This window comes from Gorilla gorilla, chromosome 21 (genome assembly GCF_029281585.2).
Source record: "Gorilla gorilla gorilla isolate KB3781 chromosome 21, NHGRI_mGorGor1-v2.1_pri, whole genome shotgun sequence".
In the NCBI taxonomy this organism is placed as follows: domain Eukaryota; kingdom Metazoa; phylum Chordata; class Mammalia; order Primates; family Hominidae; genus Gorilla; species Gorilla gorilla.
Genome location: NC_073245.2, coordinates 51159999 through 51174242, shown reverse-complemented (window position 1 = coordinate 51174242; position 14244 = coordinate 51159999). Strand labels below are relative to the sequence as shown.

At 43.1% G+C, this 14244-nt stretch overlaps 1 protein-coding gene across 5 annotated transcripts in view; it reads right to left on the bottom strand.

Moving 5' to 3' along the window:
* Positions 1–8030, bottom strand: part of DHX35 (DEAH-box helicase 35) — a 782267-nt gene extending 774237 nt beyond the window's left edge. For all 5 annotated transcript variants that reach the window (XR_010132262.1, XR_010132260.1, XR_010132261.1 and 2 more), the window contains exon 1: positions 5084–8030. Coding sequence is in view for 1 of the 5 variants with exons in the window: in XM_004062147.5 (XP_004062195.3) it covers positions 5084–5252 (169 nt within the window). In the remaining 4 variants the exon portion in view is untranslated. The remainder of the gene's footprint in view (positions 1–5083) is intronic.
* Positions 8031–14244: the final 6214 nt, after the last annotated feature.

Here is a 14244-nt window from a genome sequence, read left to right as displayed (position 1 = left end):
CTCAACTCAATGTAAGGAAGATATTTCCAAAAGGTCACACTTTTCAGCACTGGAGTTTGCTGCCTTGTAAATGAATAAAAATCCTCCCTAGATCAAACACATGCTATACAGCCTCCTGCTGGGGCACTACAGTGATAATAACCAATAACCATCATCTCCTAGGTCTTCTGAACTCAGAATCTGTGATGCTATGTGAAAGCACAGGAGCTTTGTAACAAGAATATTCAGCTCAGTGACTTACTTTTACACTTTTTAGGGTTCTCAGATTGCTTCAACAATCTGATAAAGGCTATGAACTCCCTCTTCTAAAAAACACACCAGAATTTACCAGAATATAAAATTCGGGGAGGGTCCATAGACCCCCTAGAGCTAAGTTTAGAATCACTGCTTTAGATCTCTGACCCTTTTCCATTTACTTCCAGGAACAGAGTTGTGTTTCAGAGGTTCAAGATGGCCAAAAATCAGGTAAGTGGGGCACTGTTATGTTGCTTTTGCCAAAATGTTGACCTTCCTTTCAACAAGATAAAAGATGGAACAGGACCTGGAACAATGCCTGTCCTCAAAGAGACAGGCTTTCTTTCCTTCCCTTCTTGTCACTACATCTTAATAATTCCTTGTAATTGTTACCCAAGAAAACAATGACAAAGAATACCTTATCCTCTTCTGCTGTGTTTTTGTCCTGAATTCCCGCCTTTTCAAATCATGTTTTAAACCTTCATATCCTCTCTGGAATATTTTAACATGTCTTTTGTACTACCGCATTCCTCCCTTGTCTCTAACCTACAGCCCCAATCTATCTCTTCTATTATCAGCTTTTTTTTTTGGAGATGGAGTCTCTGACGCTCAGGCTGGAGTGCAGTGGCGAGATGCCAGCTCACTGCAACCTCTGCCTTCCGGGTTCAAGCGATTCTCCTGCCTGGGCATCCTGAGTAGCTGGGATTACAGGCAAGCACCACCGCGCCCAGCTGATTTTGTATTTTTAGTAGAGACAGGGTCACACCATGTTAGCCAGGCTGGTCTCGAACTTCTGACCTCTGGTGATCCACCCACCTCGACCTCCCGAAGTGCTAGGATTATAGGCATGAGCCACCACGCCCAGCTGAGCTCTTTTATAAGAACAGCTATGTCAGTTGATAAACAGTATACCTTCTCCTCATAAAAGACTTCCTTCAACCAAACCAGAACATCAGGGCTGCTTTCCCTCTATAAACACCCCTCTGTGGCTGCCTATGATTGATTTTTCCTTGAGCGTACGCTCTATGCTTAAGGGAGTAACAACTTTATAACTTTTGCAAACTATGAACATCTTCATTTCCCTATCTTAACAAGGCTGATATCCCTAATTCCTCATTCCCTTTAACTTGGTTTTTAAAAATTTGACTGGTGACCCATTAGTGGGTTATGAAATCAATGTAGTAGGTCATACCAGCACTTTTTAAATAATGAAATAGAATAGAAAGCATCAGAGCACATTCCAGAAAGCAATACTGTTTATGAACAACTTTTTCTTCAGTTGTGTATGTGTGCTATATCTTACTGTGGGTCAAGTCAAAAAAAGCTTAAAAGCTATTGTAAAGTTTTCATCATGCACATGGTCAACAATCATGAAATATTTATCAAATGAGCAAACGAAAATGGGCAGGCCCTTCGGATCCACGTGTACTTCCAAATTAAGTAAAAGATTTTTGTAGAAAACTCTTAGGCAGGTCATACAAGGCCCTTAAGTCACACTCCTAAGGTAGACATCACAAATGGGTATCTTAAGGTACCCGGACATGCTATTGTTAAAATGTTTTAAATCATTCATTTAAAACAGCACATAAAATTTTCCCATTCAGATCTGGATATTAGGCTTCTTAAAAAAAAAATTGGGCAACTCTGAACCCATATGATAACAATTAGGTGGACCTGAGTACAACTCCCTATTTTAGAAAGCATATGTAAGCTCTACTGTAGATCTCCACTGTACATATCTATCCAGTGTATGCACACTCTGCCACAGTCCCCACCACTCCCTATTACCTCCAGTAAGCAACTTCACTCACTTAGACTGTCTGAAAGACCTCTGTAGTCACAGGCTCAGGCCTACAGGATACGTTCATGATTTGAATGTCTAGCCTTATATCAGCTTCCCTGACTTTCACCTTTCATTTCCCACAACCTACTTCATATCTTGAATTTCCTCACTAAAATAAGAGTATTATTGTCATCACAGAGATACTGTGACTGTTTAATAAGATGTGTAAATGAAAGTGACTAACACAAAGCAAGGGCCCAATAACTGTGTACTAAAGCTATTCCCATGTCAACTAATGACAACACAATTTACCTAGACCAGTGGTTCCCAAATTTTGATGTATGCTGGAATTCCTTAGAGACTTTAAAAAACACTGATGCCTGGCTCCTAGGCCTCCAAAGTTCTAATTTATTGGTGTGAGGTGCAAGTGGACATCAGGACTTTTCAGAGCTTCCCAAGTGATTCAACTATAAAGCAAAATTAGAGAATCACTAACCTAGACAGTCACCTAGCCCAGAAATCTGAGTTATTACTGACTTCATCTTCTCCCACATCTTCCTCTAAAATGTCTCTCCAACAGGCACCTCCTCTAAGCTCCCAGGTCAGAATTAAGGTTTTTAACATCCCTCCTGGATTTCACTAGTACCTTCTCTAATTTCCTCCTCCATCCACTCTCTACTCCACTGCCAGTGTTATCTTTCTAAAGTAAACCTGATTTGTTCCTGCTTAAAAACACTGAAGTCAGGCCAGGCCCAGTGGCTCACGCCTGTAATCCCAACACTTTGGGAGGCCGAGGTGGGTGGATCACGGGATCAAATGACTGAGATCATCCTGGCCACCATGGTGAAACTCCATCTCTACTAAAAATACAAAAATTAGCTAGGTGTGGTGGCACACACCTGTAGTCCCAGCTACTCAGGAGGCTGAGGCAGGAGAATCGCTTGAACCTGGGAGGTGGAAGTTCCAGTGAGCCGAGATTGCACCACTGCACTCCAGCCTGAGCGGCTGAGCCAGACTCCATCTCAAAAAAAAAAAAAAAAAAAAGAAAACAAAAAAACAGTGAAGTCTAAATTTTTTAACTTGTCATGAAGACCTTTCACAATGAGGCCCTTACCTACTTTTCTAGCTTCATCTCCTGTCATACCCCAAAATATACCCTAGCACTTAACACCATCACACTGCTCTGTTATTTTGGCTTTCTGGACATTCTAAAGGCACAAATCCCATTCTGCCTTTGTTCATGCTGCACCCTTTGCTTCGAGTTCCATTTCTCTACGAAACAAAACCTTATTCATCCTTTAATGTTCACTCCAAAAATACCACCTTAATGAAGTATTTCTTATCCATACATTCAACTTTCCCTCCCTCTTCCATACTTCCATATAATTATAATAGTAACCTATCTAGTGCCAAGATCCTGTTGTGTGTTATTCTCATTTAAACCTCACAACAATACTTTGGGTAGGGTAGGTATTATACCCAATTTACAGATGGAGTAACTGAGACTTTGAGAATTTAAGTGACTATCAAGTCATCAACTTAGTAAGTGGTAGACATGATGGGCACTGCAGTCTGACTCTAGAGCTCATCTTCTTTACCATCACCTTACTCTGCCTCATTGTAAAATCTCTTCTAGAGGACATCTAACTTTGTATTCAATTAAGAGAGAGACGGTAACTTGAGAGCAGAGCCCTGAGCATCTATATTTGTCTCCTGAATACAGGATTAGGTTTTCAATAAGTGTACCCTCAATGGATGAACTAAATAATGAAATAGAACTCTTAGAGTAATTCCACGTTCTTTAACCAAAATAGTACCCTGGTCTGATTTCAAACAATTCATTCAGCTCTTTATTATACCTAACACTTTCACCTGTTACTAAAAGCGTGAATAAATTAAAAGTATTCATTACTTAGTAAGTTCCTAGTTTTGGATGCAAATAAAACTCAGGATGGATAATTGGCTGATGACTTGAAATGCTGAACCATAAAACTGTCAAGTGACAGACTACAAATTTTTAAAAAGCATTAAACATATCTCTTGCTTGGGTTTATCTCTCACACCACTTATATGCATGGTCAGAATTTCAGGGAACCACTGAAAAATTAAAAGCTTTGCTTATATTACATTCTTGGTGTCATTTCATTTTTGCTGCAATATACTTTGCACATCCAGACCCGCAGGGGTGCAGGTGGTAGAAAAAAATCAAGCTGGTAACTGTAATTTAAAAACTTTTGTTTTTTACAAGAAACTGTTTGCAGAGAGGAAATAATGCATCTAGTACGGTCTGGCATATGCACATTCAGTAAAAACCTGATTAATGAGTAAATATCAAGACAAAACAAGTAAAGCATTTTGTGATTGTGATTCGTGTTAGTCTGTAAGAGAGGAAGTGGCTGGCAGCCAATATGAAGGACTGTTCCCTTTTCTAGTAGACATTCGGAGTGGACAACAATTATCCTAAAAGAAAATAACACACTTTCCCTTTTTTTGAGCATTTATTCTAAGTCTGACAACGCGTTGTGCTTGTCATTAAGCCCACAGGATAGAAGCTATTGTTCTGCCCACTTTACAGGTAAAGAAGTCATGGCTCAGAGGCATTAAGTGACTCGCCCAAGGTCACCTTACTACAAGGCAGAGACGAAAATTCGAACCCGGACAGTCTGACTCCATAACTTGGGCTTGCAAGCCTCCAGCAGCGAGCAGCATTGTCTGTCGGGCCACAACGCAACCCCAGGGCGGTAACAAGACACGAGGGGGAGCTTTAGGATTCCCCATCTCGTGAGGTGGGCAGGACAAGCATCAGTAACGAGGAAGACAAGGCCTGAGGAGGCTGGACCACTTTAACAAGGTCACACAGAGTTTCTGCTCACGCTAGGGGAGCACCCCCAAATCCCTCGGGACCACTGGGGAGCCTGAGCCAGAGTTCCCCCGCACAGAGGCGGCAGCGCCCAGCTCGCCGAGGTCAGGCCTGCGAGCAGGTCTGCTGGCCCCAGGGCGCCGGCCGCGGCGCCAAGACCGAAGTCAGGCCGCCGCATCTGCCCAGCGTTCCACCAAGGGCCTTACCGGGTCGCCAGAACTTCACCGGTCCCACGGGCGCAGCCATGTTGGGGTAAAAGGTCACGAGGCTAGCTCCACCCCACCGTCGCGCACTAGGCCCCCAGGGCCCGGAGGGCGTGGCCCCCGAAGAGCCGCTGCCCACACGGATCGCGCCGTGTGACGGCCACGCCCCCATAGCTACTGCCCCCGTCTGAGCCACGTGACCCACTGCCAGGCTCCGGCGAGCGCACCGGCCCCGCCCCCGAGCCCACGTGACCCTGCTCAGCCATTTTGGAGAAAAGGGCGCGCTCCTCCGTCTGCCTCTTGAGCGTGGTGGGTAGATGCTCCAGGTGACCTTTTAGGAGCGTGGCGTGTCCTGGATGGCGGCCGCACACTTAGGAAGAACGGGCTTTGGGAGAGGACCGCTGGCCCGAGAGTGGAACCTTGCACGCACTGGGCGTTGAAGCAGTGCTTTCTGGATTAAATACGAAATACTGATGTCGCAAGCTACCTCAACTTGGCGACTTCTGTTTTATTCTCAATTTCAAATTGAAGGGTAATAATAGGAACTACCTCATGGGTTGTATTTGTCAGTAAATATTGCGCGCCTGCTGTGGGCCCAGGTACTGCGGCACAGTACCCCAAATAAAACAATGCGAAATGATATGGAAGTCTTCAGGGACCTTGAGGGCAAAACGGAAAAACGGACTGGGAGTGGAGTGGAGCGAATGGGTTGGCAGAAGAGACTGAAAATGGGTAGATCAATTAAAGTAGTCCACCAACTCAGTGCCTCCTCCAATTTGATACACTTGAGTCAAATGCTTGTTAAAAACACAGATTCTAGTCCTTGATCCAATTGTGAATCGATGTCCTGGAGCATGGCCTGGGAACCTGCATTTTGAGAAGCTCTTGAATTCTTCGGATTAACAAATTTGGGAAAGATTACACTAATCCATCCGTCGAAAGGTGAGGTCAAAGAAAAAGAAATTACAGTAATCCAAAGGAACGGTAAGAAGGGGTGATGAGCTCAAGTGGAGGAAGTAACTTTCTAGGTAGGCAACTAATTGGAAGGGAGTGAGAGGCTTCAGAATCTATGCATTTTTAAAGCTGTGAGGAAGATTCTGAATTCTTTGAAAGAAGTGGCATCATTATGGCAAGAGCAGGGGCTTTTGTGGACAACCAGTCCAGACTTGGAATCGTAACTTTGCCATTTCCTAGCTGCTAGCTGTCATTTAATTTTAGTTGTAAAATGAGGTTTAAAGAGGTATTACATGAGATAACATGTAAAGTACCTAACAGTGCAAAACATAGCAGGCACTGAATCAATGTTAGCTCTCATTACCTCAACTCAAACAGAGCAAATCCACCAGGGGGAAGAAATCTGAATTTACCTGCATAGGTTCATGTAACAATCTCCTTTGATTTATTTTTATAGTGATTAATGTAGGGACTCAATATCTGTTAGGCCCTCGGCCTAGAATTCTCCACCCATCCTTTAAATTATCTTTATCCCTTAAAGGGCCAGCTCTAAATTATCTATCCAACTTAAACATTCCCCCTTGTAGTCTAGGAACCTGTATTCTCACTTTTGTGAGAAAAGTGACCTGTAGTTTAGTTGCCTGTAGTTTACCTGCCGCCACTATTACACAGGGAACTTACTGAGGACGAGGACCATGGCACATTCACATTCGTAGCCCAGTAACAAGTGCCTATTGAGTGTAGATAAACATCATGCTTTAGGCTTAGTTTTAGTTGATCTGTAGTTTACCTGCTGCCACTATTACACAGGGAACTTACTGAGGACGAGGACCATGTCACATTCACATTCGTAGCCCAGTAACAAGTGCCCACTGAGTGTAGATAAACATCATGCTTTAGGCTTAGTTTTAGTTGATCTGTAGTTTACCTGCCGCCACTATTACACAGGGAACTTACTGAGGACGAGGACCATGGCACATTCACATTCGTAGCCAAGTAACAAGTGCCCATTGAGTGTAGATAAACATCATGCTTTAGGCTTAGTTTTAGTTGATCTGTAGTTTACCTGCCGCCACTATTACACAGGGAACTTACTGAGGACGAGGACCATGGCACATTCACCTTCGTAGCCCAGTAGCAGTGCCTATTGAGTAATATATAGATAAACATCATGCTTTAGGCTTAGTTTTAGTTGATCTGTAGTTTACCTGCTGCCACTATTACACAGGGAACTTACTGAGGACGAGGACCATGTCACATTCACATTCATAGCCCAGTAACAAGTGCCTATTGAGTGCAGATAAACATCATGCTTTAGGCTTAGTTTTAGTTGATCTGTAGTTTACCTGCCGCCACTATTACACAGGGAACTTACTGAGGACAAGGACCATGTCAACATTCACATTCGTAGCCCAATAACAGTGCCTATTGAGTAATGTATAGATAAACATCATGCTTTAGGCTTAGTTTTAGTTGATCTGTAGTTTACCTGCTGCCACTATTACACAGGGAACTTACTGAGGACGAGGACCATGGCACATTCACATTCGTAGCCCAGTAACAGGTGCCTATTGAGTGTAGATAAACGTCACGCTTTAGGCTTAGTTTTAGTTGATCTGTAGTTTACCTGCTGCCACTATTACACAGGGAACTTACTGAGGACGAGGACCATGGCACATTCACATTCGTAGCCCAGTAACAGGTGCCTATTGAGTGTAGATAAACGTCACGCTTTAGGCTTAGTTTTAGTTGATCTGTAGTTTACCTGCTGCCACTATTACACAGGGAACTTACTGAGGACGAGGACCATGGCACATTCACATTCGTAGCCCAATAACAGTGCCTATTGAGTAATAGATAAACATCATGCTTTAGGCTTAGTTTTAGTTCTTCATGACATTGATTTTTCCTTGTTTTATTTTTGTCTTATTTTACTAACAGCCCAAATATGGAAACCAAGGTTTATACATGAATATAAGGCAAAATGAAATAAATGCCACTTTTAAGATTATTTCATGGCCTGGCACGGTGGCTCACACCTATAATCCCAGCACTTTGGGAGACCGAGGCAGGCAGATCAACTGAGGTAAGAGTTCGAGACCAGCCTGGCCAACATGGCGAAATTCTGTCTCTACTAAAAATACAAAAAAATTAGCCGGGTGTGGTGGTAGTCATCTGTAATCCCAGCCACTTGGGAAGGTGAGGCAGGAGAATCCCTTGAACCCGGAAGGCAGAGGTTGCAATGAGCAGAGATCTGCCACTGCACTCCAGCCTGGGTGACAGAGTGAGACTCTATCTCAAAAAATAGAAAAAAAATAAATAACTTCTCTATTTTATCTATTACTCATATAATGAAACCTTCCTGTTTATGAAGAGACAGTAAATCGACCATGCCTGTATTATTGGATCATAATCTTTTTTCTTTTTTAGATGGAGTCTTGCTCTGTCGCCCAGGCTGGCATGCAATGGCGAGATCTCATCTCACTGCAACCTCCACCCACCGGGCTCAAGCGATTCTCCTGCCTCAGCCTCCCGAGTAGCTGGGACTACAGGCGCGCGCCACCATGCCCGGCTAATTTTTGTATTTTTAGTAGAGACAGTTTCCCCATGTTGGCCAGGCTGGTCTCATGGATCATAATCTTAAAGCTGGAGGAGACCATACTTAACACCTAGCCTGAATTTCTTGTCTTATAGGAAACTGAGGTACATAGAAGTTAAAAGGACTTGGTCAGAATCAATGAGTTAATTTAGTATCAGAACTAAAACTAGAACTCGGGCTTTCTAATTCCCAGGCCAGTGTTTGCTCAACTACATGGGCCACTTAAAATCATTAGAGCTACACACACTCTCCTGGAAGAAAATTAGTTCATCTGCCTTAGAAAGTTCTCAAAGTCCAACTCTCCCCAAGGGGTTATTTTGCCTACACAGACTACTGTTAGAGAAAATACCTAAGTAATAACCTGCAAGTTGATGTTGTGGTTTTATTTCCACAAACTAGGAATGGTGTCAACAGATTCTTAATCTTCCTAATTAACTATTTTCAGAAAGAATGGGCTAAAATAACTGCTCTGAAATTAAAACTGATATTTCTTGAGATGGCATTCAGAATTTATTTAGTTGATTGCCAACAATTCCATAAAAGTCTGATCATTTTGTTACATAAAGGTGTATTTTGCAACTTCCAAATGATAAGCTTTCCAGAAAGATAATGTTCCTCAAAATCATGTTACAATATGGAAGTTTTTCTGTGCCTATGATAAAGGGTATTTTTTGCTTTGAATTTCCAGACTAAACCTATTGACTATGTTCAGGAAGGCATAGAATTTAGGGTTTTCATTTTTGTACCAGTTAAGACTTTTATGGATATAAGTGATAGAAAACCCAACCCAACCTCTCTTAAGCAGAAATGGCTCATATAAACTAAAAAGTCTGGCCGGGCACAGTGGCTCACACCTATAATCCCAGCACTTTGGGAGGCTGAGGTGGGTGGATCACCTGAGGTCAGGAGTTTGAGACCATCCTGGCCAACATGGTGAAAGCCCATCTCTACTAATAATACCAAAAAAATTTGCCAGGCATGGTGGTGCACACCTGTAATCCCAGCTACTCAGGAGGCTGAGTCTGGAGAATCGCTTGAACCCGGGAGTCAGAAGTTGCAGTAAGCTGAGATCACACCATTGCTCTCCAGCCTGGGTGACAAGAGTGAAACTCTGTCTCCCAAAAAAAAAATAAATAAAAATAAAATGAAAAGTCCAAGAGTAGTTCTGACTTGAGACACAGCTGCATCAGGATATGTACCACATAACCAGGATTCTTTCTGATCATATTGAGCCACGTTCTGCTGATTCAGGCGTAACGTGGTAACGAAGTGGCCATGCCAGTTTTAGCCACCACATCCTCTTAAGCATTAAACCTCTTTCCAAAATTCCTTGGCAAAGTATTCCTGACAGGCCATGTATCCATCCCTAAATCAATCACTAAGCCCAGGAATCTAATGTACTAATGGACTTAGGCTTTGGTCCCACGTTCCACATCCAGGGTCAGGTTAGGTCAGCTTCAGCAGAAACACATGGACTGAGAGCTGGGAACAGAATGGTTCCTCAGAGGGAAATCTGAGCGTGAGATTACCAGAGGATGAATGATTGAATGAATGAAGCAAAAATAATAGATGTCCATTACAACCATCCATGTATCAACCTGCTACAACTGTTAGCTTCCTAAGAGAAACGCTAACTGCTCTTTTGTTGCCACCATCAAGCTAGATGACAGGCAGCCATCCCCAGACTGAAAAGTGGTGGTCCTTTACAGAATTGCTGTACTAAATTGCATTATATCAGGATTTTCCCGAGAGTCTAAGGTGCAGTCTTCCACAACTTGTTGTAACATATGTAAACCTGTCTGGTTTGTTGGTTTGCACACAAATGATCACGTTCACACAGTTATTAGCATAAGCAAAAGTGCTGACGCAGCTTCAAAGATTTGGGTACAGTTGTGGAAAGATCCACTGGAAAGGATTCCGCAGCCAGAGGAGCCTCTGTTTCTTTGGCCTGAGAAACACACAATTCAATGAAGTTGGGTGAATTGGGGACAGCCTCCTTAGGTCTGCGAGGTGCTTTCTATATAGGATGACTATATACTTTATAGTTGAAACTGGGACACTTTTGAGAATAAAAGGAGGTGTTAACCAGATGGGACTTGGGGATAAGAGGCATCAACTGGAACTCTGCCAGGCAAACTGGGGCATACATCTAGGTGTGTGTGTAAACTTAGCCTAACAATGTAGATCTAAACATATTCAACATAAGGTATGTATTCCATGCTCACAGAATACACCTGAATACATTCACCTCATTTACTGCTTCAGACAACTGCTCCTGCAGAGTTCAGGGTCCGGGCATGCCCCAGAGTATCTGTCATTGTTTATTATTGGAATGTGATTACCAGAATGTCATTTGTATAAGTATCATTTTTATAAAAAGATCCTTGAAAGAAATTATCTTAGTGCCTGGAATAATTTTGTGGTTTTTGAGATAGGGTCTCACTCTATCACGCAGGCTGGAGGGCAGTGGTGCAATCACAGCTTACTACAGCCTCGTCCTTCCTGGCTCAAGCCACCCTCCCGCCTCAGCCCTCCAAATACCTAGGACTACAGGCACATGCCACCATGGGGAATAACTGTCCTTTCTGTATCTGGATTTACTTTAATCTTAAGGACCCTGCGAATGGTGTATCTGACCAGGCTTCTCTGTATTCACTATTGGAAAGCTTAAACGTGTGGCCTCATGAAGTAGGTGTGTATGTCATGGCGTGCTCTTCAAGCCTCATTCCAGACTCCACTTTTTATCCCTCACCCTTGGGTTTCCTTCATGTAACTTTTCATTTACACGACCTTGTACCCTAGCTTTTCTTGTTAGTCACTTTAAGTCCCATAAGTAAACGACAGATACTCCCCAGCCCAACTGCCTACAGAGGTGGGGTGGCCGGCCACCTCTTCAGTTGATTCCTTTAATAGGAGAATGTCAACCCTGCATGGATCAACCTCTAATTCAAACAAACCATCAGGGGGAAAAAAAGATTAGACAACTGAATTTAAACACTGAATATTTATTTGATAAGTTTGTATCAAAGTTGTTTAGGTGTGACAGTGGTAAAGTGGTTTTCTTTTTTGTTGTTGTTTTGAAACAGAGTCTCACTGTCACCCAGGATGGAGTGCAGTGGCGCAATCTTGGCTCACCACAACCTCCACCTCCCGGTTTCACGCCATTCTCCTGCCTCAGCCTCCCGAGTGGCTGGGACTACAGGCGCACACCACCATGCCCGGCTAATTTTTGTATTTTTAGTAGAGACGGGGTTTCACTATGTTGGCCAGGCTGGTCTCAAACTCCTGACCTCGTGATCCACCCGCCTTGGCCTCCCAAAGTGCTGGGATTACAGGCGTGAGCCACAGCGCCTGGCCATGATTATGTTTTCTAAAACAGTTATCTTTTAGATATATATGCTGAAATATTCACAGCTAAGTCTGCGATGGCCAAATCTGACAGTAGACAGAGGAATATAATTTTCTCCCAGGGAAGGATAACAAATATTTTTGAATTACATAGGCTGCCACACTCATTCCCCCCTCCCCTGGGAGTGGAACCAGTAATCAGCATTTTAAACGGAAGCACCCAAGCTCCCCAAGACTGATGCAGGTGGTCCTCAGATCTCACTTTGAAAAACTCTGCCATATAAATGATACTTTCTGGACTCAATTCCAGAAAGACTTTGCTTACTTTGAGAGACTGGGTCATTTTCTTAGGACTCCATGTATCTCTTGCTCTTATTTCTAATTGTTGGCCACACTTTCAGAGAATAATGGTTTTGAGTCCTGCTCCACAAAAAGAGCACTCTGTGGTAGGTAGTTTGTGGTAAGCCATATACCTGCCCTGCTCTGAGAAATTCACTGTGATCATTACTTCAGAGCTCTGAGTAGTCCTGCATTAAAGAACTTTGTTTACATTTCTTTGGCCCAGTTTCTCACACTAAACACAGAACCTTTGTTATGTCATCCTATTAACAGTTCCATAGAACATTGAGTTAAAATTTCAAACTAAATTAAAATACATTATCACAGGCTGAATGCAGTAGCTCATGCCTGTAATCCCAGCACTTTGAGGGGCTGAGGCAAGAGGATCACTTGAGCCCAGGAGTTTAAGAGCAGCCTAGGCACCATAGTGAGACCCTGCCTTTACAAAAAAATAGTGAGCTGTGATTGTGCCACTGCACTCCAGCCTGAGCAATAGAACGAGACTGTTTCAAAAACAAACAAAAAGAAGTATCACAGATTAGAACTTTGTACTTACTTTTTGTTGTTGTTGTACTTTGCTTTTTTTGCTGTTTTGTTTTTGTTTTGTTTTTTTTTGAGACAGAGTTTGGCTGTTGTTGCCCAGGCTGGAGTGCAATAGCGCGATCTTGGCTCACCGCAACCTCCGCCTCCCAGGTTCAAGCAATTCTCCTGCCTCAGCCTCCCGAGTAGCTAGGATTAGGGGCATGCACCACCACACCCGGCTAATTTTGTATTTTTAGTAGAGACAGGGTTTCTCCATGTTGAGGCTGGTCTCAAACTGCTGACCTCAGGTGATCCGCCCGCCTCGGCCTCCCAAAGTGCTGGGATTACAGGCGTGAGCCACCGCGCCCAGCCTGTACTTACGTTTGTTAATGAGGCTGTTTTAGTTTTCCATTCACCATCACAGTAACTGCCATTTCTCAAGGTACACTCTCTCCTGCTTCCATACTCCATGTAGAGAAATAGTCATATAACAGAGTACTGCACTTAGAATCTAGAAACCTGTGTTTAAATTCTTGCATCACCATTTACAAGCCATGTCATCTTGAATATGCTACTTAATCAGTGCCTCAGTTTCATCTGAAAATTGGAAATAACAGCTATCTAACCTGCATCGCTCTCTGCTACATTGCTGCAAAGATCAAAGATGGCACATATGAAGTAACTTAAGTCTGTAAGATGATTTCAAATAACAATATGTTTACTCGAGGCTTAGCTCAGAGTTGTTTCTAAGCAGACATGGATCAATTTCCTTACATTTTCTTTGTAGCCACAGATTACAGCACTAACCCGGCAAATAACCTGACCATCGTAAGGAAGTCCTGGCACACGCGTGAGTGTAGGGACACTAATGATACAAGTGCATCAGCATTTTATGTGGCAGACACCTTCCCCTGTTATAGATCTTTTTTGCTGTAGCTAAGTCAGGAGAGGGAGGAAGGCATCATTTAACTCTCTTCCCTTTTGTCTGTCCATGAGAATGAGACAAAAACAGGATTCCACAGCCATACCAATCCTGATTAGAAGGGTGTAGAAACCGTTACACTGCCTGCCACTGGACCAGGAAACTGGGATAATTGTCAGTGTCCTCTTTTGCCCCTACTCTAGGATATTAGATGGCTAAATCACTGTCAATACACCCAGCTGATGAAATGAGGCCCATGGGGCCACCAGAGTTAATACTGGGAATGAATATAGGAACATACACTAACGCCTCCTTTGGTAGACAAGCAGAGTACCAGAGTACCAAGGACCTACTGAAATAGCTCAGGCTTTTTCTTCGAAAAGAGAAAAGGCAGAGCATGTGCAAAGGCCTGCTATTTCTGGCCAGTTTCCTCACTCAAACTATAGAGTAACATCAATATTCATGATGCTGAGGAAGGTT